Here is a 26,595-nt window from a genome sequence, read left to right as displayed (position 1 = left end):
TCTAGATCAGAGAAATAGTGGCTTTTCGTGGCTGCCTGGTTGACTCAAAGGCTGACTAGGCATCTGGGTAGTTGTGAGAGCCCTTGGACCCATGGTCTCTCCTCTTTTAGGAACGCATCTTCCTCACGGTGTCCAACTACATCTTCACAGCCATCTTCGTGGGCGAGATGACACTTAAGGTTGTTTCTGGCTTCATCAGGATCCTTCTCACCTTGACCTGGGGTCCCTGGCCCAGGCCCCACCTTCCCTCCATTTGTCACTAGCCTAGTTCTCAGCAATATGCAATAGGTCCCAGAGGTTCACCCCTGCTGGGCACCAGGCCCTGGATTAGGTCCTAGGACCAGAAGGGATCGGTGGTTTCCCCTACTCCAGTAGTCAAACCCAGTCAGAAAGGTGAATTCAGGGAGAAACTTTCCTTCTCAGTGTGAGTGGCTTTAGATTGGGGTCCCAGACATGCTGCCTATCACCTCCCTTACCTGCTTGGCCCCACCCCCAGGAGGCTGACCTGACCACACCCCTCCCTGGCAGAGTTCTGCCCCCACACCCCCATCCCTAGACCTGACTCCGGCCCCACCCTCAGGTGGTCTCTCTGGGCCTGTACTTTGGCGAGCAGGCATACTTGCGCAGCAGCTGGAATGTACTGGATGGCTTCCTAGTCTTTGTGTCCATCATCGACATTGTGGTATCTGTGGCCTCCGCTGGGGGAGCCAAGATTCTGGGGGTCCTCCGGGTCCTGCGGCTTTTGCGCACCTTACGCCCTCTGAGGTAAGGACTCTTCCCCCAAACATGACCCTCGCTCTGGCTTTGACACCTCATTCAGTCTTCCAATAGCACTGTGCTAAGTACGAGGTGGGCCCTATTGATGGGGGAGGAGCCTGAGAGCCTGGGGTTGAGGGGTATAACAGAGCAGGACTAAGATGCCCTCTTCACTGTTGTCCTCTGTATCTCTGGTTGCCCCCTCTGTGTCCCTGGCTCTTGGCCAACACCCCATGGGGACTGGGTGAGGGGGTCAAGCACCCTTCTGGGTATTGATCTAGGCCGAGGTTGCAGCTCACCCTGTCTTAGGTTACCTGGCTACTTTCTCTTCATTCCTTGCTGGGTCCTCACCCCCAGGAGACCTGCTGACTGTGGGCTGAGTTGGGGCTGCCACTGATGGCTGTGGCTCACAGTGTCCTGGCCCTCCTTGCCTACCTACAGGGTCATCAGCCGGGCCCCTGGCTTAAAGCTGGTGGTGGAAACCCTCATCTCTTCCCTCAAGCCCATCGGCAACATTGTACTCATCTGTTGTGCCTTCTTCATCATCTTCGGCATCCTGGGGGTGCAGGTGAGGCGTTTTCACTGTGCAGAGTGACACTAAGTCCGACATAGTCAGGGTGGGTTCTGCACATTCCTACTCCCCCCTCCCCGCCTTCTATGTTGGCTGACCTGGGGACTCAGGGCTTGGTGGGACCAATCAAGGGAGGCAGACCCAAGTCCAGATGACTGAGTAGGGGGCAGGCTGGGTGGGTCAGTTCAATTGGAGGATATTTCTGGCTTTGGATTGTGCTCTATCCCCAATCCTAGGAGCACAGACCTTGACTTCTTTTCTCACAGCTCTTTAAAGGGAAATTCTACCATTGCCTGGGTGTGGACACTCGCAACATTACCAACCGATCTGACTGTGTGGCTGCCAACTACCGCTGGGTCCATCACAAATACAACTTCGACAACCTGGGTCAGGTGAGCAATGCTCACCTACCTGTTACCTGACTTGTCCTTTGGGAGAGGGGTGACAGGTCTTCGATGGTGGCCCTAGGGTCACAGGCCTGGCTCTAGTCCTGCACTGTCAGGACCAACCTTGTCACTTTTTTCTGAGCCTCAGTTTCCCAGCCTGCCAAGTGGGTAGGGTTGGCACTCTGCTCACAGGAGGTATAGACCTGAGACCGCAGGTGCAGAGCTTATCAGCATGTAGAACTTAAAAGGTACTTCCCTGAATGTTAATCCTGGCTTTGACCTCCCACCCAAGGGAATGTAGTGGAGTTTTAGAACCAGCCACACCTGGTATGCATCCTAGCCTTGCAATTTTCTGTAGGGGTGTCCTCTTTGAGACTCCATTTCCTCCTCTGTCAAATGGAAATGTTACAGCCTAGCAGGCTAGATGAGAATGAGCATTGTGTCAGGCTTCTTGGCCTGGGTAGGTTGCGTTCCCTCACTCTAGTCAACACACAGCTTCCCACTTTGCCTTTGATCCCCCTCTCTTGGGGGCCTGATACATTTGGAGGGCTCCAGGCGAGAGCCCCAGGCTAGCTGCCTCCAAAGAGTCTCCCCATCTCCAGAATTGTTCCCATTTCATGATCCAGGTAGGTATGTGCAGACAGAGGACTGCCCTGTGTCAGGGCTTGCAGGAAGAGGCAGGATCTAGGCTGTTGCCTTCTGCTGGTGGCCTCTCTGATGCTCACTCACAGGACCACACACTTGTGTGAACACCAGAGGCTGGGTTAGGACCTAGGGCTCCCGACTCTTGTTTTATGAGCCTGACTTTAGGTGTTGGAGACTCATGGAGTGCCAGTGATGCAGCCCCTCACACTAGTGAGGAAGCGTCCCATTCAAAGACTTGCTGGTCCTCCCAGTCATTAGCTCCTGCCATCCGTAAGGAGACAGGAACTCCTGGAGACAGTTAACTCCAGAATGAAGACTGGAACTCAGGAGTTTGGCTCTGGTATTCTCCCCTACCTAGCAGCAGCTCCAGGGCAAACAGCAGGCACATAGTAGGCCCCCCAGAGAGGCTTTGTCAGTCCCTTGGTCTCCCACTCCTCTCACCCCTGCCCTCCTCGCCCTGTCTTCCAGGCTCTGATGTCCCTCTTTGTCCTGGCCTCCAAGGATGGCTGGGTGAATATCATGTACAACGGATTGGATGCTGTTGCTGTGGACCAGCAGGTGGGCATGGCTGGGCCACACCAGATTTAGATGGTGGGGAGAGGCATGTTGTCTTTGGGACCTAGAGGTCAGAAACTCATATTTCTGAGACCCATGACCCTGGTGTCTTTTGAACATCAACCAAGACCCACCCTCATGTCTGGCCTGAATTGTCACCATTAGGACCACCCTTTGAGTAACAGAAATCATTTCTCCTGCTCTGCAGGAAAAGGAATCAGTTGCACAGAGGGTGCAGAGCTTGGTGGATGGAGACCATAGGGCATAAGGAGGAAAGGGGCTGAATTGTTGGGCAGAGGGACAGCAGGAGCAAACCTGGGGCGGGAGGGCCAAAGTGAGAGGTAGTTGGTAAGAGGCAGGCAAGCTAAAAGTTCTGCAGGACCCCTGTGTGCCATGGCAAGGGACAGTTCATGCCGACGCAGCGGGGAACCAGCGATGGGATTATCACAATAATACCTTGCTGGTCAAGGTGCTTGTAGGTGCCTCCTGTAGACTACTGGGTGAGGATGGATTTGGTAGGGGGACTGAGTAGAGAGGATAAGGGAGGAGGCTGGGCTTGAGAGAGAGTCTAAGTCTTGAATCTGTAGACCCCCTGACAGTAGGGGACCCCTTGGGTCTAGGAAGGGACTTTAGACAAGGTACATGCTGATCATGGTTGGCTGTGTCCAGGTGAGGGAATCTGAGGGGATGGTTAGAAGAAGGAACAGGGAGCGTCTCTAGGTCAAGCAAGGGGCCCATTCTGGAGGAGCAGGCTGTGGGTAATTCTGGGTCTGTGAGTCACCTCTGACGCTTGGTTTCCTGGGACCCATCTGGTTAGATCTGGAATTAGAGGTGGGTAAGGAGGGTCGCAGGAGATGAGAATTCTTGGACGTGTTTCTCCACCCCCTTGTCTGTTCTGGCCTCTATTCCCAGCAAAGGACTCTACCCACTAGGCTGGACTTGGCTCTCTGCTGGTCACCTTGTTTTTTGTTTGCTTCTGAATGGATGAATAAGTGAATGAGTGAATGGATGGGTGAATAGATGAGTAGGAGGAGGTTGGGTGCTTGGAGGGATGGGTAGATGGAGGGATGGGCAGGTGGGGGTGGATAGATGGATAAGTGGATGGGATGGGTGGATGGGAGGATGGGTGAGTGGAGATATGGATGTGGGTGATGGTGGGAGAATAGGTGGACAGATGGGTGGTGATTGGGTAGATGAGTTTGTGAGTGGATGGCTGGCTGTGTGGATGAATGAGTGGATGGATGGATGGATGGATGGATAGATGAGTGGATACACGAATGGGTGGATGGATACATGGGTTGGATAGCTGGTGGATGGATGGATGCTTACATGGGTGAATGAGTGGCAAGTCAATGAAAGGAAGACAGCAGGCCATTGTGTGTAGGAAACAACCACTGGACCAGGAAAGGAGACTGTCTTACTTGTGTCAGGTCCAGGCTAGACACTTGTCACCTGTTGCCTTGTTTACACTTTACAACCTCTTTGGAGGCAGGCTGTCCTAGCCCACCTTGTGCTGAGGCTTGGCAAGGTCAGGTGCCAGCCTGTGGCCCTGCAGTGCTCCATCAGCTGCCTCAGCCCCCGGCTCTGGCTCCCCTGCAGCCTGTGACCAACCACAACCCCTGGATGCTGCTGTACTTCATCTCCTTCCTGCTCATCGTCAGCTTCTTCGTGCTCAACATGTTCGTGGGTGTGGTCGTGGAGAACTTCCACAAGTGCCGGCAGCATCAAGAAGCTGAGGAGGCTCGGAGGCGGGAGGAGAAGAGGCTGCGGCGCCTGGAGAAGAAGCGCCGTAGTGAGTGGATAGGGGATACTGGCGTGGCAGGGTCTCTGCCCACTGCTGCACCTCCAGGACAGGCCCTGAGGGCTGGCCCTGATTTGGCCCCCTGGGCCTTTGGAGCTAGGTGCCTGTAGCCCAGCCTCTTTCCCCAGATGACCTGAGCCCATTGATGATGACACCTCTGCCCACCTGAGTGAGGCTCCAGGTGCTTCAGTGCAGGCAAAGACAAGGCAGTCTTTCTTGTCAGCTCCACTGAGTGGAAGCTTTAGAACGGACCTGCTGCTCACATTCTCCTCATGCAAGCTGTCTGCAGTTTGGGGACTATCATCCAACTTCCTGGATGATCAACCATAGGACCCTTGTCTCTCCCCAGTGGATCCAGAGTCCCCTGCCTTGGGCCCCTTTGGGGTGCTTGAGTAGAATGTGTGCCCTGACATCTCTGCCACCCTCCCTCATGGTCTCCCTCATGGCGCCCTAACTGGTGTGGGCCAGCATGCTTTCCCCCTTATTTCTGCCTCCTCACTGCCTCTCCCATCTTTGTGCTCCACTCTCTGCGTGGTCCAACCCTGTGTGGTCTGTGCTACTCTCTTCTGCCCCCTGCAGAGGCCCAGCGGCTGCCCTACTATGCTACCTACTGTCCCACAAGGTTGCTCATCCACTCCATGTGCACCAGCCACTACCTGGACATCTTCATCACCTTCATCATATGCCTCAATGTGGTCACCATGTCTCTGGAGCACTATAACCAGCCCACGGTGAGCCTCAGGGTCACCTCCAGCCCAAGGTCATATGGTGAGGATGGGGCCTTAGCAGGACCCCACCCCAGGGACAAAAAGGGGCAGGGGGTCAGCAGGATCATGAAATCTTTCTTTGTTGGGTCTTATGCCGGGCACTTGTGGGAAGAAGGCTCAGGAGAGCTTGGTGAGTCAAAGAAAAGAAAAAGGTCACTCCTTCTGGGAGGGTAGGGGAGGTGGCATTCATGGCAGCATAGAGCATGACTCACAATGGCTGTGGTATGTTAAAAATGGACTCTTTGCAAGGCATGCTGCGTAAATGAATGCTTTATTCTCATAGTAACTTTAAGGTTGGAGGAACCATTATCTGGGTTTTTAGATGAGGTCGAGGCTCAGAAGAGATTAAATAGGCCCCAGTTACTCAGCATAGGTAGCAGAGCCAGAACTACAACTTAGATTCATGGTCAAAGTCTACTGTGCAGCCTCCACTGCCCACTGAACACCCTGAGATTAGGGGAGGATGTTCTGGGGACAGGGCGGTTGCAGGCATCCTCGGGGGTGAAGAGGATAAAATCTCAGAGCTTCAGGCAGCATGCAGGAAGAAAATATGAGGGGCCGGTGCATTCTAAAAGCCTCTGCCTGGCGGACTTGGCAGGAAAGATGGAGCAGAGCCTCTGGGTGAGGAATTAGTATCTTATTTCAATTGACAGAGAAGATGTTATGAATGAAGGGAAAAGGAAGGGAACCATGTGCAGAATGAACAGCCATTGTAGAATCTCCAAATGAACATAAAGAAATGGAGTAATTATTGCTGTCAATTATTTGTCCTGTGCCCAGCACTGAATTGTTAGGTCATCTGATTTTCACAGCAACTTTCTGGTGGGTAGGTGATATTATTGTCCACAAATTTTAGTTGAAGGAAATTAAGTCCCTGGGATGTCAAACACTTGCCAAGGTCACAGAGTGAATAAAGAGTAACTGCTAAGCCAGGATTCAAATCTATAGTCTGAGATTCTTTAACCACTATCCCATACTGACTTCAAAGAGGAGCAACTGGATCAGACCAGAGGAGATAAGGAAACAGCACTGGAAATAATCACACACTAAGACATAAGGAATGAAGAGGAATATAAATAAATAGAAAAGAATAAAACATTAAACTAAATGTAAATGGACTAAATTCTCTCCTTAAAAGGCAGAGGCTGGGGGCTGGAGAGTCGGCTCAGTGGTTAAGAGTACTGGCTGCTCTTCCAGAAGAGCAGGGTTTGAATCCCAGAACCCATATGGCAACTAACCACTGTCCATAACTCCAGTTCCAGGGGATCTGATGCCCTCTTCTGGCCTCCATGGGCATTGCATGACACAGATGCACTTACATACATGCAGGCAATTCACTCATACACATAAAATAAAAATAGTAAATAAAAATATTCTTAAGGGGCTGGAGAGATGGCTCAGTGGTTAAGAGCACTGACTGCTCTTGCAGAGGACCTGGGTTCGATTCCCAGCACCCACATGGCGGCTACGAACCGTCCTTAACTCCAGTTCCAGGGGCATCTGAAGACCTCTTCTGACCTCTGCGACATTGCACAACACGGGTGCACTCACATACATGCAGGCAATACACTCAGACACGTAAGATAGAAATAATAAAAAAAATATTTTAAAAAATATTCTTAAAAAAAGGAAAAGACTCTCTGGTTGTAGGGAGGTTCTGAGGCAGGCCATGGGCTTGAACCACGCTTCTCTGCTCCTGTAGTCCCTGGAAACAGCCCTCAAGTACTGTAACTACATGTTCACCACGGTCTTTGTGTTGGAGGCTGTGCTGAAGCTGGTGGCATTTGGCCTGAGGCGTTTCTTCAAGGACCGGTGAGTGGCTGGGGCACACTAGGAGTTGGGAAGCAACCTCTGATGGAGCCTGGAGGAACCACTGGTGATCATGGGCTCCTAGCTGCTGGACAGTTGCTAGACTAGCTCCCCGGACAGGAGGTGACTAGGTCTCATTGGATGGGCACCGGCCATCTCAGCTCTCCTGTGGATCATCTGTAACCTGGAGACAGAGCATGGTCTGCCTCATGTAGCTTTCCTTTTCAGAGGGAGCCATTGAGACTCAGAGAGATTGATGGACTAGCTTAGTGCCACCAGAAGGATCAGGGAGCTTAGGATTCAGACTTAGAATCTTAGATGTTCTGGGCACAGAAGAGTCAAGAGAGTCTATGCCTCTTCCTCTACTGACCAGAGATATTTCTTAGCTTGGTCCCAGCCCCTTGCTTAAGAAGGAAAAAAGAGGGACTAGACCCAGTGGCATCAGAGAGGTTAGTAGAGAGGGTGGTCACACAGCCTAGTGGGTGCCACAGGAGGGTGATGTACTGGGAGGCCACCCTCTACTCAGAGGTATCTGAGCCAGCGTGCTGTCCCTCATTTCCCAATCCTGCCTTGTCTGCCCCTGAGCAGGTGGAACCAGCTGGACCTGGCCATTGTGTTGCTCTCGGTCATGGGCATCACCCTGGAGGAGATTGAAATCAACGCTGCCCTGCCCATCAATCCCACCATCATCCGCATCATGCGTGTCCTGCGCATCGCTCGGGGTAAGGAGGGGATGGGACAGGACAAGCAGGGACAGGAAGGAATGCCCCATTACCTGGGGAAGCATGCAGAAGTGGGATGGGCGAAGTGGGCAAGAGAGGCTCCCAGCTGAGCAGGAGCCAAAAAGAGCCCATGTGTCACCCCTGTGTGTGCACAGCTTCCCTCCACACTCAGATGCTTCCCCCCACCCACATGCTTGTGTACAGCCCTGCTTCTTCTTAGCACTATGATCTGTGTGGCCCAATCTCAAGCTGTGATTCAAGGACCCTGGTCCAGCTCCATGTGCTACCCGGCATCTCTTGGCCAGGACACTGTCCTCAGCAGGTTATAATTCTCCCCAGAAGCAAAATTGTTCCTACTTTCTGTCAAAATCCAAATGCCACAGTGTTGACTATAGGATTTTGCTTACCTCTTGCCCATTGTCTCCATGTTCCAAGGAGGGAGAGATGCACAGAAAACTGTACAGGTGATACCAGAGTCCTTTTTACCCAGAAAGGACAGAAAGGGATGTGGACCCTGTGTTGATCATCTTTACCACACCACAGTCAATGATGCATTCTTTCATCCATATGCTTTGTGTCTTCCTCACTTCATTGTACAGTCCTACTCTCTTGGAGAGTATCCACTCTTACCCCGTTTGGTCCACACACCCATCATCCTGCAGCCCAGCTTTGTTCTTAAGAGGGGCCCAAGAGCAGACACTGCTCAAACACTGAACCGTGTTCTCTCTCTTCTTGTGAGTTCACTCACCTGCATGTCCACATGTATGTGCATACGTCCCATAACCTGGACTGACAGCTAGGGCTGGGTGTTGCCCACAGTGCTGAAGCTGTTGAAGATGGCCACAGGAATGCGGGCCTTGCTGGACACGGTGGTGCAGGCTCTGCCGCAGGTAAGAGCCACTCCCTCTGGAGCCCTGCCTAGAGCTCACTGTGCCAGGCTGGGCCCTGGGGGGCACAGGCCCTGTTCTCCCTTCTCCCCAGACCTGCCCACACCTAGGGCAGAGTCCCATCCCTGGGGAAGGTGTTTGAGCTAAGGGCCTCTCCTGCCTCTCTGGGAACTCACCACATAGTCACCAGCATCCACTCTGTGTCCAGCCCTGTGTAGACTCTGAGGACTTATACAGTGCCCGTGGGAATCCCCAGGCTGGTTGGGAGATAGATACTTTAGGGCCCCATAGGAGAGAGAAGGCCTTGGTATGCTCCAGGGAGAGGCAAGGCTCTGGTCATTCTCTGCAAAATCAGGGAAAGAGACTTTTGAGCTGGACTTCATGGGAGATGGAGTAATATGGGTGGTGAGGTTCTCATACGTCTTCCAGGAGGGGAAGTACAAGCCCCAGCCTGAGTTTGGGACCATGAGTAATCAGGACTGTGTGCTGGTCAGGTAGCTGGAATCTGGCTCACAGAGGGGGTATTTTTCATCTTGGTAGTTGTGCAGTCTCCCCCGCCCCCCACCTCCTACCTCACCCTGCTATATCCTGAGCACCTGCACTGAGCTGACCCTTGAACACATTCCCTTACTTGTTATGACTCACCTAGTTTTAAGGAACTTTAGGTATCTTAAAATAAAATTAAAACCAATTACTGGGCCTGGTGGCACATGTCTTTAATCCCAGCACTTGGGGAGGCAGAGGCAGGCAGATCTCTGTGAATTTGAGGCCAGCCTGGTCTACATAGCGAGTTCCAGGCCAGCTAAGGAAGGCTACATAGTGAGACCCTATGTCAATTAAAAAAAACCAAGCAAAAACATAAAAAAGCAAACAAACGAAAAAAGGCACAAATAGAGCACACTGAAGGTGAAGATAAAGCAGCTCCTAACTGTTCGTGGAAGATAGAGGCAAAGTCAATTTTCTTGGGGGCCTCTGCTGAGGACAAGGGTAGGCTCTTTTTTTTTTTTTTTTTGAGACAGGGTCTCCCTGTAGCCCCAGCTGTCCTGGAACTCACTATGTAAACCAGGCTGGCCTTGAACTCACAGAGATCACCCTGCCTCTGCCTCCAGAGTGCTGGGATTAAAGGTGTGTCCCGCCATTAAAGGCATGTGTCACCAAGCCTGGTTCTGTTCTTGAGTTTGGTTTGAGCTTCTCAGCAGCCCAGTTCCAAAGGGCAAGAGACATGGTTCTCTTCAGGTCTGGATGGAAAACAAGGACATTTTCTGGGAGGCACGTGCTCCCCCTAATTCCTGGAGTATGGGGGCAATGCTGCAGATAGGAAGTTGGTCAGAGCTCAAACTTGAACCATCCTGCCTGGGATCCAAAGGTGGGCCCTGGGCATGTGGCGTAATTGTCCTGGTACTTTGGTTTCCTTACTTGGGAAGTGGGGTCGATGACAGTATTTCAAGTGGCTGCTGAATGTTTAAAATAACTAAAGATCATGAAGTCATGGGTCCTGGCTCATAGGAAGTGTCCCAGCAGAGTCTGCTACAGGTGGGAATGAGGGTGTGATGTGACAGATGTATGCCCAACCTCTTTGACTCCTGAGCATAGATGAATGACCAGTGCTGAGCTGACACAGGCCATATGGAGATGCTGAGGAGGCCCCAGACAGGAGACATGTGACAGTATTTACAGTGACATCAGCACTTTCTCAAGATGCTGACAGGTGGCTGAGGGGGAGGGACCTGCCCTCAAGATCTATCAGCCTATGTCTACACTGTCAGATGATGAAGTTGTTATTTTTCTCATTGCTATAATAAAGTACTTGACAAAAGCAACTTGAGGTAGGAAGGGTTTGTTTTGGCTCATAGTTCAAGGGTGCGGTTCATCGTGTTACGGAAGGATGGAGCAGGAGCGTGAGGCAGCTGGTCACATTGCATCTGCAGTCAGGAAGCAGAGAGCCTTGGATGTTGGTGCTCAGCTCGATTTCTCTTTTTTAGTTCAGCCCAGGATCCCCAGCCCATGGCATGGTGCTGCTCACATTAGGGTAGGTCTTCCCACCTCAGTTAACCCAATATAGAAACTCCCTCATAGGCATGTCCAGAGACTTGTCTCCTAAGTGATTCTAATTTCTGTCAAGTTGGCAGTCTATATTAATCATCACAGATGGACACGGTGAAGTGCTGTGAAAATGGAACCTCAGCCTCTGTCTACCGACTTTCCCCGCACAGATGGAGAAGGCATTGGGGAAGGTTCAGGAGAGGTGACCTGAACAGGGCTTTGAGGGATCAGGAGGAGGCACTAACAGTTCAAGTCAAAGTGTCTTCCCTGCAGAGGGACAGATCATGCAAAGACCCAGTCCACCTCCCTGTGACTGGAATGAAGGAGTTGGAAGATCAGGCTTGGAGGGGAGTCAGGGTATCCTAGTTTGTCTCTCCATTGCTGTGACAAAATACTCTGACCACTACCAACATGGGGAGGAAAGGGTTTATTCAGCTTACATCTCTCCCAGATCACAGCTCACCAGGGAGTCCAAGGTAGGAACTCAGGGCAGGAACCTGGAGGCAGGAGCTGGAGCACAGGACATGGAGGAATGCTGCTTACTGGCTTGCTCCCCTGGCCCCTGCTCAGCCTGCTTACTTATGCAACACAGGCCCACCTGCTCAGGGATGGCACCATCCACAGTGGGCTGGGCCCTCCCACATCACTCAACAGTCAAGAAGGTGCCCCATGGACATGGCTACAGGCCAGTCCAATGAAGGCAACTCTCCAGTTGAGGCCCCTTCAACACAGGTGTGTCAAGTTGCCACTAAAGCTATCCAGCACACAGGGACAGGTCACAGCAGGCCTTCAGCTCTGGGGCAGCAAACTTGGGCTTTGTCCTGTCCTGTGGGCTTTGGGTGTCCTGTGGTGTGCCAGTATTTGGACAAGAGGGCCTCAGGCAGAGCTTCCTTCTCTGTGTGAGGAGACTGGAGGAGAGGCAGGAAGTGGGTGAGGAGGCTGCTGTGGCTCTCAGGCGCTCAGGGGCTGAAGATGGAGGTAGGAGATGTTTGTAAAAGATAAGGAAGGGATCCTGTTAAGAAATGCCAGCTGATCAGGGCAGAGAAGCTGAGCTCTGTGTAGTCTGGGTCAGGCTGGGTTCTGCACACTCTGGCTTGAGGTGCCCACCAAGTGTTGGCTTCCTTAATGAGTGAGACATTATTAATTAGCCAGGCACTGCAGTACAGAGCAGCTGGGAGGGAGCCCTCCTCTGGAGTGGAGTCTGTGATTAACAGGGTTTACTTTACAGTGATTACTGCAAGTGCCTTCCAACTGTTCGTAGGGGGCTTCTGGAGGGTCAGGCATGAGTTTCGCTTCTAGGGCATGAATGCCTTCTAACCTTATCCATACCATGAGACAAAGTCAGTCTCTCACTGATGGATGGATTTGAACTAGGTTTAGAATCTGGGGTGTTCTGTCCTGTAGGAGCCATTGGATGGGGTTCCTGTGTTTGCAGAAAGCTCCTGGGCCCACAGGCATGTGTGATCTACCCTCATACTTGCCTGTGGTCCACCCCATGCTGGCCTGTGGAGACAAGTCTGACTTCATCCAGTTAGGTCCCAAGGAGCAGAGGGCAGTGACAGACACATGCTGTGTCAGGTTGCAGGCTGCCTGCAGGTGGGTTTCAAGGAGGAGGGGGCATTGCTTCACACACACCCCCTCCCCCATCCATAGGCCCTCACAGAGGCCTAGTGTGCTCAGCAACAGAGGTATGACAGATCCCAGGGCCAGTCTGCTGGACTTAAATCCTAACCCATCATGGGTGGTGATCTGTGTAATTTGACAGGTGACTTCAACTCTCAGTCTACTTTGATTTTCATTTGAATGGGGAAAAAGATGGCTCATAGATTTGTGTGTGTGTGTGTGTGTGTGTGTGTGTGTGTGTGTTATATGTATGTATTTGTGTGAGGTCTGCATGAGGTTAACCTTATTATTTTGTGAGGTGTGCCAGAGGTTAACCTTATTATTTTGAGACAGGTAGTTTCACTAGCTTAGAGTTCATTGATTGGCTGGCCAAGGAGCCCCAGGGATCTTCCTGTGTCTGCCCAGTTCCCCAGCATTGGGGTTGTAGACCTGCACCACCATGCCCAGCTTTTACATGGGTACTGGGGATCTGAACTCAGACCCTCGGGCTTGTGTAGCTTAGTGAACCATCTCCCCAGCACCTTCATAGGTTTTGAGGATAAGTGAGGCGCTCGTGGTGACAGCTTTGTAAGCATTAGATGGATAACCTGTGCTGCACTAGTCTTGCCCTTCTAGGGGTCACCAGGGGGGTGACAGTCATACACCTTCAACTTGGGGAGATGATATAGATGAGCCTGGCCCTGCCTTTGTCCCCCTGGCCAGAGAGGCCTTTCACCTCCACCCTTCCAGCCCAGGGTTCCCTTCTCTTCCCTCCTCCAGTCCTGGACCCCTCTTGCCCATTTTCCGCATGCCTCTAGCCCTCAGCCTAGCCCATCTCTCCCTACAGGTGGGCAACCTGGGCCTCCTCTTCATGTTGCTCTTCTTCATTTACGCTGCCCTGGGGGTGGAGCTGTTCGGGAAGCTGAGTGAGTAACTGCCAGGGCCGGGCTCTCCAGCCTGCTACATGGGGCCGTTGTACAGGGGCGATGCCTCAGCAGCAGGACTCCTCATCCAAACCCGATCTAGGCTTCGGGGTGGCTTCTGAGGCCTGGCTCATGAGTGTACACCAGACCTGTGAGGTGAAGTCCTGTGCCCCAGCTGTCTGGTCTTCTGGTCTCTGCTCCTAGCCACTGCCTGTCTGGAGCCAGCACCACCCCGATAAGCAGAGAGACCAGGGCAAGGGATAGGGTATAGCATAGCCCATGCTAAGCCCAACCCTGAATATAAGGTCAGTTCCAGAAAGCAGGGGTTCCCTGAGGGGCTGGCTCTGACCCCACCCTCCTTCTCAGGAATGATTATTGGGTAGAAGTGCCAGATGCTCCTGAGTCTGAGCCCCAGCATGTGTAGCACCTCCTTGAACCCTAGTTTTCTTATCTGTGGGCCCGGCACTGTTCACACACATTGCTGAGGGAAGATTCTGAGAGGTGCTGGCTGGAGGTGGGTGTCACTGGTAGACAGGGTGATCTCTCCTCTCCTCTCTTAGTCTGCAATGATGATAACCCGTGCGAGGGCATGAGCCGGCATGCCACCTTTGAGAACTTCGGTATGGCCTTCCTCACACTCTTCCAGGTCTCCACGGGTGACAACTGGAACGGGATCATGAAGGTACTTGTGGGCCAGCTGAGGGGAAATCAGGTGGTTTCCAGTCCTGTGTGGATCGTACTGATCCAGACACAGTACCCTTTGCACACCCAGTGTGTACACATGCAGGGAGTCAGAAACCCAGGGACCTTCTGGGACCTCAGTGAAATGGAGCTGTTGCCAGGTCAGGCAGGGCTTTGTTGAGTTGGGGTTTAGGCTGGCCTGAAAAGTAGAAAATAGGAACATGTGCCTGGAAAACCCACACCTCTTCCCGGGGAGGGAGTGAGGTGCGGGCCAGATCACGCCAGAATAGGGCCCTGGGAACTTGGCTGAAACTGAGACAAGCTAAAACCACCATAAGCCAGAGAGGGGCATGAGGGCAGCTGGGACCTGGGGAGAGGAATGAATCCTGGCCCTGTCTCCTGTGTGCATATGGCCCTCTGGTAGTCTTGTGGATCCTCTGTGAGGTACAGGTGAGGTGACCAGCTTGTCCCCGTGGCAGGACACTCTGCGGGACTGCACCCATGATGAACGCAGCTGCCTCAGCAGCCTGCAGTTTGTGTCCCCGCTGTACTTCGTGAGCTTTGTGCTCACGGCTCAGTTTGTGCTCATCAACGTGGTGGTGGCTGTGCTTATGAAACACCTGGACGACAGCAACAAGGAGGCTCAGGAGGATGCGGAGATGGACGCCGAGATTGAGCTGGAGATGGCCCATGGCCTGGGTCCTGGCCCCGGCTCTGGCCCCACCCCACGGCTGCCCACCAGCTCTCCAGGGGCCCCAGGCCGTGGGACAGGAGGGGCAGGTGTTGGGGGTGACACCGAGGGCCACTTGTGCCGGCACTGCTACTCTCCAGCCCAGGTGGGCAGGGGCTGAGAGGTGAATGGGTTGCAGAGGGCAGGAGCCATGGGGCTGGATGGGCAGTTGGACTGGGAGATGCCCTCTGGTATTTTTTTTTTTTCGGTCCTGCTGTGCTCAGCTTCAAGACAGGGGGACCCTGTGATGAGGGGCTCGGTCCCAGGCCATGGGCACAGAGAAAGGGAGGGCAGCTCTGCCCCACCTACCCTGAAGTCCCGGGACCCAGCCGATAATCCCACCTGTCCCCACCCCACCCCGTCCGCCTAGGAGACCCTGTGGCTGGACAGCGTCTCTTTAATCATCAAGGATTCCTTGGAGGGGGAGCTGACCATCATTGACAACCTGTCTGGCTCCATCTTCCACCACTATTCCTCACCTGCTGGCTGCGACAAATGTCACCATGACAAGCAAGAGGTACTGGTGACCTGGGAGGGGCTGGTCCCCCTGGAAGTGAGGTGGGGTAGGAATCCCTGGCTCTGGGTCTGCAGAGGCATACTGGCCCCACTGGTCACAGTAGGTGATCTCTCTAGGCTTGTCTGCAAGGTATAGCCTTGTGGTAGGAGCCAGAGAGCTGTGAACCCCAGAACCTTGTTGTATACAGTAGGTGCTCAGAAGCAGTGACTGTTCCACCTTGGACTACTAGTGCAGGCAAGAACCCTGTGTGTTTCCTCTAGGGCATTTTCCCTTTTCTGTACCAACAAGGGTTCATCAGAGCCCACTCTTCCCCTGTGACCACGGCCCTCCTGACTATCCCAGAGCCTCTCTCAGGAGCCTTCTTAGTCTTGCCTCCTATAGGAGGCTCAACCCCACGCTCCTCAGCGGCAGTTTCTCAGGTTGTCCTCTGGGTCTGTCTCTAGCAGCCTCAAGCAACAACTCCCTGTTCCCCTGCACATGGGCTCCTGAGCTTGTCTCATGGTGTTCCAGGACCAGCCCCAGGTGGCTGTGAGGTCATCCCCAGAGCCTTTGGCAGGAGCTGAATATCTGGGTCTTCACTTCCCCTGCCCTGTGGCTGCAACAGATTCCTTAGGGCCTCAGGTCCTTCTCATTCTCTTGCCAGGGACACACAATGCAAATGGCCCACACAGGGCTCAGGGGAGTCATACCAGCTTAACTTCATGGCCACATGGTCTGGGGAAAGTAGACAGTACAGCTTTGTAGTCCACTGTACCTTGGCTACCCTTGCATCCAGACAACAAGGGGAGCCACCCAGACCTGACACCTCTATGCCACCATCATATGTCATCCAGGCTGGGGCCCTGCACAGAGTGGGCGCATTACCCATGCCCGGCAGGCCTGTGGACCACTCTGACCACTGCCCCATGTCCTTTCAGGGCCCTGTTGCTCAGCGCTCCAGGCCCAGGCTGCCCCATCCCAGCCCCAGGGTGACCCGAGGCCACCACCTCCCCCTGCAGGTACAGCTGGCTGAGACCGAGGCCTTCTCCTTGAACTCAGACAGGTCCTCGTCCATCCTTCTGGGGGATGACTTGAGTCTTGAGGACCCCACAGCCTGCCCACCTGTCCCCAAGGACAGCAAGGTGAGTGACCAGGTGTTTCTCCCACTGCTCTCCTATGTGTGATGTTAGGGCACACAATTTCTTTGGCCAAGTGGGGTTCAGGCAGGGTATAGTCTAGTTAACTGGGGCTACATCTTGTGTTGGAACTCAGAGGGCAAGTTGTAAGTTGAGGTGGTATGGGCTCATCAGCCTCACAGGGGTCATCAGGTAGCTCTCAATGAACTTATTATGTCAGGGTTCACTGTTCTATGTGTAAGACCCCAGGCAGAGGCCAGTATGAATGTGGAAACTGAGTCCTGGCAAAGGGCTGGGCCCACCTAAGATCATGTTGTTATGCCTTCACACCCTCTGTGACTGCTGTACTGGGCCAGACCTGAGCCAGTGCTTGGTTACAGAGATGATAAAGACCCTGTATTGTCTCCAGACTGACAGAGGCAGGAGGTGAAAGAAGGGGGTACTGCAGCTGCCTGGGGCATCCAAGAGGGTTTCCTGGAGGTGGGGAACTTCCACCTGAGTACTGGAAGGTGATGATTGCTGGCCACGTAGAGGAGGCTAGAGGAAGGGCTTTCCAGTCAGTGGTGGAGGCTCTGCAAGGGCATGAAGGCAGCCATGGGGGCCCTGCCACTGGTCCCCTCCACCTTCCTGATTCCTCTTGCCTGCAGAGTGAGCCAGAGCCTCCTGAACCCATGCAGACAGGAGACCTAGATGAATGCTTCTGCCCCTTTGCCAATGCGCCTATCTCCGAGGGCCAAGAGAGCCTGCTGTGCGATATGGAGGCCATCCCGTTCAACCCTGTCCAGTCCTGGCTGAAACATGAGAGCAACCAAGGTGAAGGGCACAGCCCAGCCAGCTCCCCATACCCTGATTCTAAGCATCTAAGCTTCCTGGGGGAGGTGATGAAGTTGTTTTTCCAGAAAGAACCAGATCTGGCAATCAGAGAAAGACTCAAGTCTGATACAAAAATGATAAAAGAGGTAGTCAATGAGATATTGAGTCAAAAGCCTGGGCTGGGCTTCATGCTGAGCTCCCTGTGTGCTGTGATGAAAAGGGAAATAGATTGCCAGGTCTGGCTCTCATGGTCTAGCAGAAGGAAATCCCCCAGATCATTGAGTTTTTGTAGAACAGAATTTGAGGTGTTTATCGCTCCTAGATCTTCTCACAAGATGATGCCAAATGACAGGAAGCCTGGTGTTTTCAGTGGCCTTAGGTAGAAGGCTCTTTATCCCAAATACCCTTTAATGGCTGGTTTGTGTTTTGGGCCATAGTTGGGCTGTTGGAACTGGCCTACCTGTCACTTGGGCTCCCTTTTGGAGGGTGACAGGAATCTGGTTTGACAGCACTAGCTGAGTGGGGAGAAGGGCATCCCAGCAGAAGAGGGGCCCCTAAAACCCTGAGCTCACCCTAAGTTGTCTTCTGGGATGTGACTGAGTACTTTTCCATGGAGAATGTCCACTGAACATAATGGCAGGGTCAAACTTCCCGATCACAAAGTCTAAGCCCAGGGTCTGACCCCAGGCCTGTTGTGATGGGATGTCTCTTCAAGAATACAGTGGTACAGAGCAGGAATCACATTCAGGACACAGCCACCTGGTGCCCACTCACATATTCTGAATCCTGTGTCCCCTCTTCATCCTACAAGGTGCATAGGGGTACATATAGGTGCATCTGAGCCTTGCACACAAAGGCCTGCCCTGCCTCACGTTGCCCAGCCTAACCTTTCCCCTTTCTGTCCCCAGTGGAGCAACCCAGGCCCATCAAGCAGCTTTTGCAAGGCCAGTGCAAGACCTGGCCCAGGCCTGGAACCCCACCTTCCCTACTGGGGCCCCCAGGCCTAGCCAGGGCCTGAGAAATGATGAATCATAGTGATTGAATACCTGCTGGGTGCATGGTGCTGGGCTGGGTGCGCTACACCTGCCGCTTAGCTGCAAACCCTTTCCCTGTGTAGTACTTTCCTCATTGCTGTGATCAATTACCTGACAAAACCAACTCGAGGAAGGAAAGGCTTATTTTGGTTCACAGTTTGTGGGTACCGTATACCATGGTGATGGTGGTAGCAGGAGTGTGAGGCAGCTGGTCACGTGGCATCCACAGTCAGGAAGCAGAGAGTGATGAATGCTGGTGCTCAGCTCACTTTCTCTTTTTTTATTCAGTCGAGAACCCCAGCCCATGGAGTGGTTGTTGCCCATTTTTAGGGTGGGTCTTCCCACCTTAATTAACCTCGTCTGGAAGCTCCTTCATACATGTCCAGAACTTTCTCTCCTAGGTGATTCTAGAACCTGTTGATAATCAGCGATAACCATGACATGTCCCCTGGGTTAGTGTCTGTCCAGAGGAAGAGGCTTAGGGGTCAGGCCTGGAGTCTGGTCTGCTTGACTCTGCTTAGGGCTGGTCCCCCCAGGAATCATACCAAATGGTGTCATGTTTCTTTCAGTGATGAAACCAAGGCTTCGAGTTGGACACTTGCCCATGCTTGGTGATAAGTAGCCCCTTTCTGCCAGCCCAGTGAAGGCTGCTGTTCTGTGCCCACCCTCCAGGGCTGCCCCCAGCTCTTCCTCTTCCTTCTTTGCAGCGCTTCCGAGCCCTTTCTCCCCAGATGGCTCCAGCCCTCTCTTGCAAATGCCTGCTGAGTTCTTCCATCCTGCTGTGTCTGCCAACCAGAAAGGGCAGGAACCAGGCATGGGCACTGGGACCTTGCCCAAGATCGCACTGCAGGGCTCCTGGGCATCCCTGAGGTCGCCAAGTGTCAACTGCACCCTCCTGCGTCAGGTACAGGCACCTCCTGGGCTCTCAAGAGTATCCTTGCTGGGGTGTTTGGAGTGAGGGGGAATGGGACAGGACACACAACCCTGAAAGTGTGGGTGGGTGGGAGTCAACTGGGAGCCTCTGTGAGGTCAAGCCTGGGCTCTGACTTGGAACTGGAAAGGATGACTCAGCTTTCCAGAATGGGCAGTGGGACAGGGAGCCCTGTGGGAGGTGTCTTTAATGACTACCCAGAGAAACCCCCAAAATGCAGATGTGGCAGAGGGGATGCTGTGGGATCCAGGATCCCATCACTAGACTGTCCACCGGGTGCTAGTGAGTCCTCTCCCTACCTCCCTGCAGGCCACTGTCAGTGACACATCTCTGGAAGCCAGCCCCAGCAGCTCAGCAGGCAGCCTGCAGACCACATTGGAAGACAGCCTGACACTCAGCGACAGTCCCCGGCGTGCTCTGGGTCCACCTATCCCCACACCAGGACCACGTACCGGCCTGTCGCCTACCACCCGGCGCCGTGTCAGTCTGCGTGGCCGTGGCCTCTTCAGCCTGCGTGGGCTCCGGACCCACCAGCGCAGCCACAGCAGCGGCGGCTCCACTAGCCCCGGCTGCACCCACCATGACTCCATGGACCCCTCGGATGAGGAGGGCCGCGGGGGCACAGTTGGTGGGGGTGCAGGCAGCGAGCACTCCGAGACCCTTAGCAGCCTGTCGCTCACCTCGCTCTTCTGCCCACCACCCACACTGCCACCACCCGGTCTCACACCTGTCAGGAAGTTCAGCAGCACCAGCAGTCTGGCAGCTGGCTCGAGCCGTCCAGGCACCACTGCCCCAGCCCGAGGCCTGGCCCGGAGTCCCTCCTGGGCCGTGGACCGTAGCAAGGACCCGCCACACCAGGCCCAGCCCACCCCAGGCTTGGGCCCCTCAGCACCAGAGCCTCAGCCTCCTCCCGGGGAGCTGGAGTCCACTGATGCTGCCAGCAAGAGGAAGAGATGAGGGGCCGCAGGGGCTGTGGGGGACTTGCTTCCCGCTGTCCACCTGCCTGCCCCATCTCGCCTTCTTTTACCTCAGGAGCCAGGGAGCAGACAGCAATACTTTGTCCACACCTGGGAGTGGCATAGGGGCCAGTCAGCGCCAGGCCACTGAGCTGGTGATTGAGGACAGCCTGGGTTAGCAGAGGCTCAGCTGTGGCCCCAGCCGTGGCCTGTTCAGCGTTTATGCAGATATATACATATATATATATATATATAGACAGACATATATTTATTTTTTTTACTGAGAGCTTATGACTTCCAGAAAGTGCTAAAGTTGAAGATGCAGGCCGGGGCCCAGACAAGGGTCTTGTCTATTGCTTAGGACACAGGCCTACCCAGTGCAGATGCCTCTGTGGTAGTTTTAGATGTCTCCCTGTGTTGGGAGCAGCTTGGGAGGATGCTCAGGGCCCAGTTGACAGGCCCAGGAGGAGAGAGGCAATTCAGGGTGCACTTTTTTCCCTTTAATGAAGAGACGCTGCTAAGATCCCCCCACCTCCACCCATGTGTCAGGGTGTCTGTCTTGTCCCTTTGACTATTTCATTGTTGTGAAGTTGTTTGTAGACATCCCTGCCACGCCAACTCTTTTAGTTAGATGAATAGATGTTCTCTTTAGAAAAATCAGGGGTGAGTAGTCATATTTCTTAGAGCAGGGCTGGGGGACAGGGCATTTCTAGGCTGGGCAGGAGCTCAGGTGTCAGGTAAAATCTAGACCTCTGTAAGCAGTTTTGGGGGGGTAGTTTTATCCCCAGAAATGCCCCAAACAGGAGTAATCAATGCAAGAGAAAGGACAGATGAAGGGATTGGTGATGCCTTCTGGTCCACACAGATGCCCCAGGCTTGGGCAATTGGTTGCATAGGAATTTACTGTCTTTTATCCCCGATGCGGGCCTCAAACCGCAGCCATTCCTGGATATTATGGTCACCCTCTCTGAGCAACTCTGCCTCTGCCCAGGGGAGTTTGGGATTTCAGAAAATCCTTAGCCTCCTTGCTGGTCACAGGACACCCACATCCTCTGGCTCTTCTGCCCACCCCCAGGTATGTCTCACTGTCTCAAGCTGCAGGTCAGGTCTTTCTATGGTAGTGCTTCCCAAATGAGTCCAGGACGGGTGGTTTTTTTTTTTTTGAATAGTTATCCATTTATTTCAGTATTTATTAGAAAAAAATATATACAATGATCTCACAGGCTCATTGCTTAGGTCCAGGCTAAGCTCTAAAGAGTAGGTGAGTTTGGTGTCAGCTTTGAGAAGAATAGGGGTATGCTGGTAGTGATGGTCTGCAGACAGGGCAGGAGTGTGGGGTGCTCACCTGGATTGCCATGAGCTGAGGGTCCTGCTGAGTGGGGAAGTTTGTTCCTGCTCCCAAGCTCTGACTTCACAGAAGTTGGTTTCTAGCCAGGCTGGCGAGCAGCAGCTGGGTTCACAGGCTCTGGGGTCTTCCCGGCTGGCACAGGGGCCCTGGGGGTCTGGGTAACAGTGAAGTGAGGAGGAAAAGAATGACATACAAAGTCTTCCTTAGAGCTGAGGTGTGAGAAAGGGTTGCTAGGCCCCACACATGGGGAAACTGAGGCTCTGAAAAAGTGAAGCTGCTGTGTGGTAGCCCTCAGGGCCCTGGCAGCTAAGGGCCCAGGGCATCCAGAAGGGCCCTGGCCTGAACACCCGGCATGTGCACCTACCTCCATGTCTGGAAGGAGGGTGACTTGGTGTGGAGCTGGCGTTGTTGTAGCCAGGGTGTTCTTTCAGCTTCACCCGGATGGTCTCTGATACCATCCAGCACCCTCTATCTTTTGGGTCCAGTATCCGTCTATCTAGCTCAGTCTGCAGGGTGGCCATATGTGTGTGCTGCTGTTCATGGCCCACTTTCTCCTTGTCCCTGGGCTCTGAGGCTGGGCCAGGATGATGTGCAGGCATCTGTACCTTTGTTCTGGACTGCGATCCCAGAACAAGCAGACAATGTTGAAGAAGGTATTCTAGGCAAATGGACAGGCTTGAGCAAAGGCCCTGGCTGGGCATAGCAGGGTGTTCAGAGAGGATGATTAGCTGAGCCTAGAGGCAGAAAGGCTATGCCCAGGGTGGGTTTCTCTAGGGCCCCAAAGGCCAAACCTGGGCCTTGTTCCTATGGGTGTCTGGGGACAAGGGAAGTTGTGAGCTACTGGCCAGGATGAGCTGCAATGGGCAGGGATTGGGCAGATGGCCCCTCCTCAACCCTGTGGCCAGGGGCTGTGGCCTCAGCCCATGCCTGTCCATCACCAAAGCACAAACTTCCCCAATCCACATGGGCCTGGCTGTGGGGAGAATGGGGACCCAGGTGCCAACACTCTAAAACTGTTTATTTGCCAGGCTACGTGGTGTGGAGGCTGGCGGGCACCACGGCATCTATAGAGAAGGGTCTGGAACCACACAGAGCCAGCCCTGGCCTCATCCTGTCCTCTGCTCTGCCTTTTCCCCAGGCTGCCCCTCAGAGGAAGACGAAACATGCACAGTACTAGCTGGTCTGCCTATTCCCCAACATCTATCCCTTCTGGAGCTCACTGCTCCCAAGCTCACCTCCAGCCCCCCTTTGCTGTGCTGTGTAAGGGCTTGGGGTCTTAGATGCTGCTGTTTAGCCCAGACACACATACTCTCTTTTTCTGTCTTTGTGCAATAATCAGTGTCCCTGGCAGAGTGAGGGCCAAACTGGGGTCTGGAGAGGAGGCACAGGCCACCTTGTCCAGGAGGTCCCCAGCCCAGCTCTGCCACTGTGACTCTAGCACTCCCTGGTCACTGTACAGTTTCTACTATGTGAACGAACTTCCCTCCTAGTTGCTGAAGGCGCTGGACCCTGCTGGCCCAGATGGCCCGGGCGTAGAGAAAACAAGCTGCACCGCCAGCCAGCATTGTTTTGAATAAAACCCCAGAAGCCTATTTAGGAATTTCTCTGTGTGTATCTGCTTTTTCTCCTTTACAGGGTTGGGGTTGTTAGGGAACTTTTCCCGAGGGAAGAATGGTTCTTCATGTGTGATGTGTTCTTCATGTTGAGGCCACAGGGTCTGGGGTTGTTGGGAATGTAGAGACCCTATGGCAGGGTCCTCTTGTAGTCAGGGCCTGGATGGGGGCTGCAGGTCTGGGGATGAGGCAGGGGAAGGAGGAACCTTCTTACCTTTGACACTGGTTCTTGAGCTTATAGTATTGGTGTTTTCAGGAATTCTTGGCTGCGGAGGACAAAAACCAACTCAAATGTACTTAAGAATGAAAGATGGGGCTGGAGAGATGGCTCGGTGGTTAGGAGCCCTGAATGTTCTGCAGGGAACCTGGGTTTGGTTCCCAGCATCCACAGTCTCTCTGCCTCTTGGCTCTGCTGCTTCTGTGTCTGCTTCCACCTCCCTGAGCCTTACCACATTTCTCTGGGCAGCCTGGAAACATCTTAGGGCAAGATCCTTGCTCAGCCTTCCTCTGGGTTGACTAAGATACGTGCCGTGCCAGAGACACTGTGCTGGTCATTGAGCAGGCTTGACCACGTACTCTCTCAGGGATCCAGGCTGGGGGTGGGGGGCAGGGGGAGTAGCTCCTGCATCATAGCCCAGCAGTAAGATTCAGGTCCCACCCTCCTGCTGAGGCCCTGGGAACAGTGACTGTTAGCCTTGCGGGGGGCCCAGGGGCCCTGTGACAGACAAGTCATCTTGATACTGGCTAGTTGAGAACTCAGGAAGAGCCAAGCTGACTGTTAGAGCACCTAGGAGGACACCTGCCCCTTCTAGGCATCCCCTATCCCAGTGGGTATCCTTTCCTCAGAGGCTGACCAAGGTCTGGGAATACCTGCATGACTGGTGTGGCCTATAGCACAGCACCTCCTTCCCTCAGGCCCTACCCATTCTGTAGGCAGAGCTGATCTGAGGCCAGGGATCCCAACTCATCCTGCCCATTGTCACCCTTGGTCTGCCCACCCTTGCTCACTGCATCTCTGTTCTAGGGTTTCCATTCTGGTGCCCATAGAAGTTTTATGAAAAAGCAGAAGTCAGTGAGGCAGTGAATGGGTGGGAAGTCCCAGACTGAGACTGAGGTGGGTGACTACAGCACTATCCAGAGCACCAGGCTTTCTCCCTGAACCAGTGAGACTGTAGAGCCCCTTTAAAGGCCTTCCTTACTCAGGCAGCTGCCTCATTGTGGCAGCAGAGATGGTATGTGTATGGGGAAATGTGTTTGCCTGTTGGCTGATGATCTGCACGTATCTGGGCACATGCGCGCGCGTGTGTGTGTGTGTGTGTGTGTGTGTGTGTGTGTGTGTGCAGACACAAACACCAGTTGCTATGCCTGAGGCTGTTAATGGGCCTGGTTTCCACTCCAGGGCCACCTTGGGTCCAGAAGGCACCTTACCCCATTTCACAAATGACACAAAGCAAGGCACTCTACAGGGCAGGCCAGACCCTGAGTCTGCATTAGAATCTTGGGATGTATGATTCAGGGCCAGCATCTTCATTCCGAGCCTCATTCCTGGGATACCTGGCTGAGGGAGGCACCCAGCAAGCCTTTCTTCTCTGTTTCTTGGCCCATCATGGCAGATCTGTTGACATCTCCTAGGGATGTTCTACAGGGGCCTCCAACCGGCTTGAGCTTTTTTCCTTATGTTCCTGCCAGTCTTGGGCCTTCAGCTTCAGAGGCACATCCCATTGATGAGGCTTCTGGAACTTTGAATGTGACCTTGACGCCTCCCTCTACCTCCTTAGGCATCCTATGCTCTCAGACCCATGGCCAAACCAGCATCTCTCTGGAGTAACCTTTTCCCACCTCTCATCACAACCACCCACTCAGGCCCCACCATCTCGATGGCTCCAGATTGTGACATAACTTCCCAACCCTGCTTTCACCAGGCACCCTGACCACCTCGCCTCTCATAGCCCTGAGATAACGTTTTAACTCCCTCTTACCTGGTTCCCAGCAGCCTCTCTTATAACTCCTCTTTCCCATCTGCCCCTTCTGTCCCTCCTAGTTCCCCTCCTCCAGGCTTTGAGGTGATGTCTGGGAATGAGGCAGGTCCTTCTTTGCAATCTCATCTTATCGTGTCATGATGACACTGAATGGTGGGGATTCATTTCTAAGTTTGTCTCCTCTACAAAACTTGAAGTTCCAAGAGTAGTTTGTTTCTGGGTCCTAGAGGACAGCTATTGGCCAGACCAGGTAGGCGCTGTAGACAGAACTTAGATGGATGGATGTTAGAGTGCTGGAAGAAGCCATGAAAGGAGGGAGGAAGGGAAGCAAGCAGGGCAGAGGGCTGTGGCTGCCTGGCTGAAGAAGGGTTTGGTGGCACTCCCTCCTGGCAAATGGAGGCAGCAGGCCCCCTCCCCCAGGACTTCTCAGGTTTAGGGCTGGTACTCTGGGCGGTAGGGACTGTGTGGCCAGGAAGGAGATTGAGGAACTGGCCAGTTGAAGAGTTCCAGTGGCCAGGAAAGGTGAGAAGGAGACAGAGGAGGAGGGAAGGAAAGATCCAGATGTAGGGGAGCCTGCCGAACACTTCAGAGCCTTCATTCTGTTGGAGCTCCAGAGTGGGGCATGGGACTGAGGAACACTGTGTGCTCCTGGCCATGCTGCACCTCTTACAGCCCAGATGCCCCTTTTGGCTCCAGGTTTGTTCTGCACTGGCCCCAGAGCCCCTACTGCCTGGCTTGGCAGCTACCAGTTTGCCTGTCTCTTCATCTTGCAGATGGCTGAGGCAGGAAGGCCTCTATGTACGCAGGGCAGAGTGTCAAGGGCAGCAGGCACACTGGCTGGCTTCACACACTATGGCCAGTGGCAGAGAGGGTGACAGCATCTGCAAGGCCCAAAGTGAAGCCTCTGGTGGGCCTTGCCTTAGTTCTACCCACACCAATGAGGAGACGGACCTATAGATGAATGTATGGGCTCCCTCCCTCTATTCCCAGGTCCAGTGGCAAGGGTGATCAGGTTGTGGTTCAGGTGGGTCCATTCCCCAGAGAGTGTTTGCTTCATTCTGCTCCAACTCTGTCCCAACTTCAGACTTGACTCTGTGGCCCTGAATACCAGTGCCTTCACAAGTTCTGCCTTCACAAGGACCAAGGCTTACCACAGAGCCTCACATGTTCTCTTGACCCTTCCTCTAGGGGTTCAACTTGAAGGTTACTTCCTCCAGGAAGCCTTCTCAGTGGTCTTGTGGCTTGGGTGGATGCTCACCCTTTGATTCACAGATCCAGCTTGTCCTGTGGTACCCACAATTCCTCCCCAGGGTCATCATCTACTTTCTGAACCAGTCCCTTACCAGACTACACCAGGTCAAGGACAGCGACCACGACTCCTCCTAGCCCAGAGCCTGGGGCATCTCAGCCT

At 53.7% G+C, this 26,595-nt stretch overlaps 1 protein-coding gene across 1 annotated transcript in view; it reads left to right on the top strand.

Moving 5' to 3' along the window:
* Window positions 1-23,176, top strand: part of Cacna1i (calcium voltage-gated channel subunit alpha1 I) — a 75,497-nt gene extending 52,321 nt beyond the window's left edge. The window contains exons 18-35 of the mRNA XM_008851217.2: window positions 111-179; window positions 581-765; window positions 1,198-1,324; window positions 1,594-1,719; window positions 2,827-2,916; window positions 4,513-4,705; window positions 5,294-5,445; window positions 7,184-7,293; window positions 7,879-8,012; window positions 8,832-8,902; window positions 13,392-13,470; window positions 14,028-14,149; window positions 14,628-14,984; window positions 15,249-15,395; window positions 16,394-16,516; window positions 17,158-17,323; window positions 19,065-19,261; window positions 19,598-23,176. Of these exons, the coding sequence (XP_008849439.1) occupies window positions 111-179; window positions 581-765; window positions 1,198-1,324; window positions 1,594-1,719; window positions 2,827-2,916; window positions 4,513-4,705; window positions 5,294-5,445; window positions 7,184-7,293; window positions 7,879-8,012; window positions 8,832-8,902; window positions 13,392-13,470; window positions 14,028-14,149; window positions 14,628-14,984; window positions 15,249-15,395; window positions 16,394-16,516; window positions 17,158-17,323; window positions 19,065-19,261; window positions 19,598-20,245 (3,096 nt within the window). The 3' untranslated portion in view covers window positions 20,246-23,176. The remainder of the gene's footprint in view (window positions 1-110; window positions 180-580; window positions 766-1,197; window positions 1,325-1,593; window positions 1,720-2,826; window positions 2,917-4,512; window positions 4,706-5,293; window positions 5,446-7,183; window positions 7,294-7,878; window positions 8,013-8,831; window positions 8,903-13,391; window positions 13,471-14,027; window positions 14,150-14,627; window positions 14,985-15,248; window positions 15,396-16,393; window positions 16,517-17,157; window positions 17,324-19,064; window positions 19,262-19,597) is intronic.
* Window positions 23,177-26,595: the final 3,419 nt, after the last annotated feature.

The sequence above is a fragment of the Nannospalax galili genome, unplaced genomic scaffold (genome assembly GCF_000622305.1).
Source record: "Nannospalax galili isolate Female #2095 unplaced genomic scaffold, S.galili_v1.0 scaffold445, whole genome shotgun sequence".
Classification (NCBI taxonomy): domain Eukaryota; kingdom Metazoa; phylum Chordata; class Mammalia; order Rodentia; family Spalacidae; genus Nannospalax; species Nannospalax galili.
This window is presented reverse-complemented; position numbering and strand designations above follow the sequence as displayed.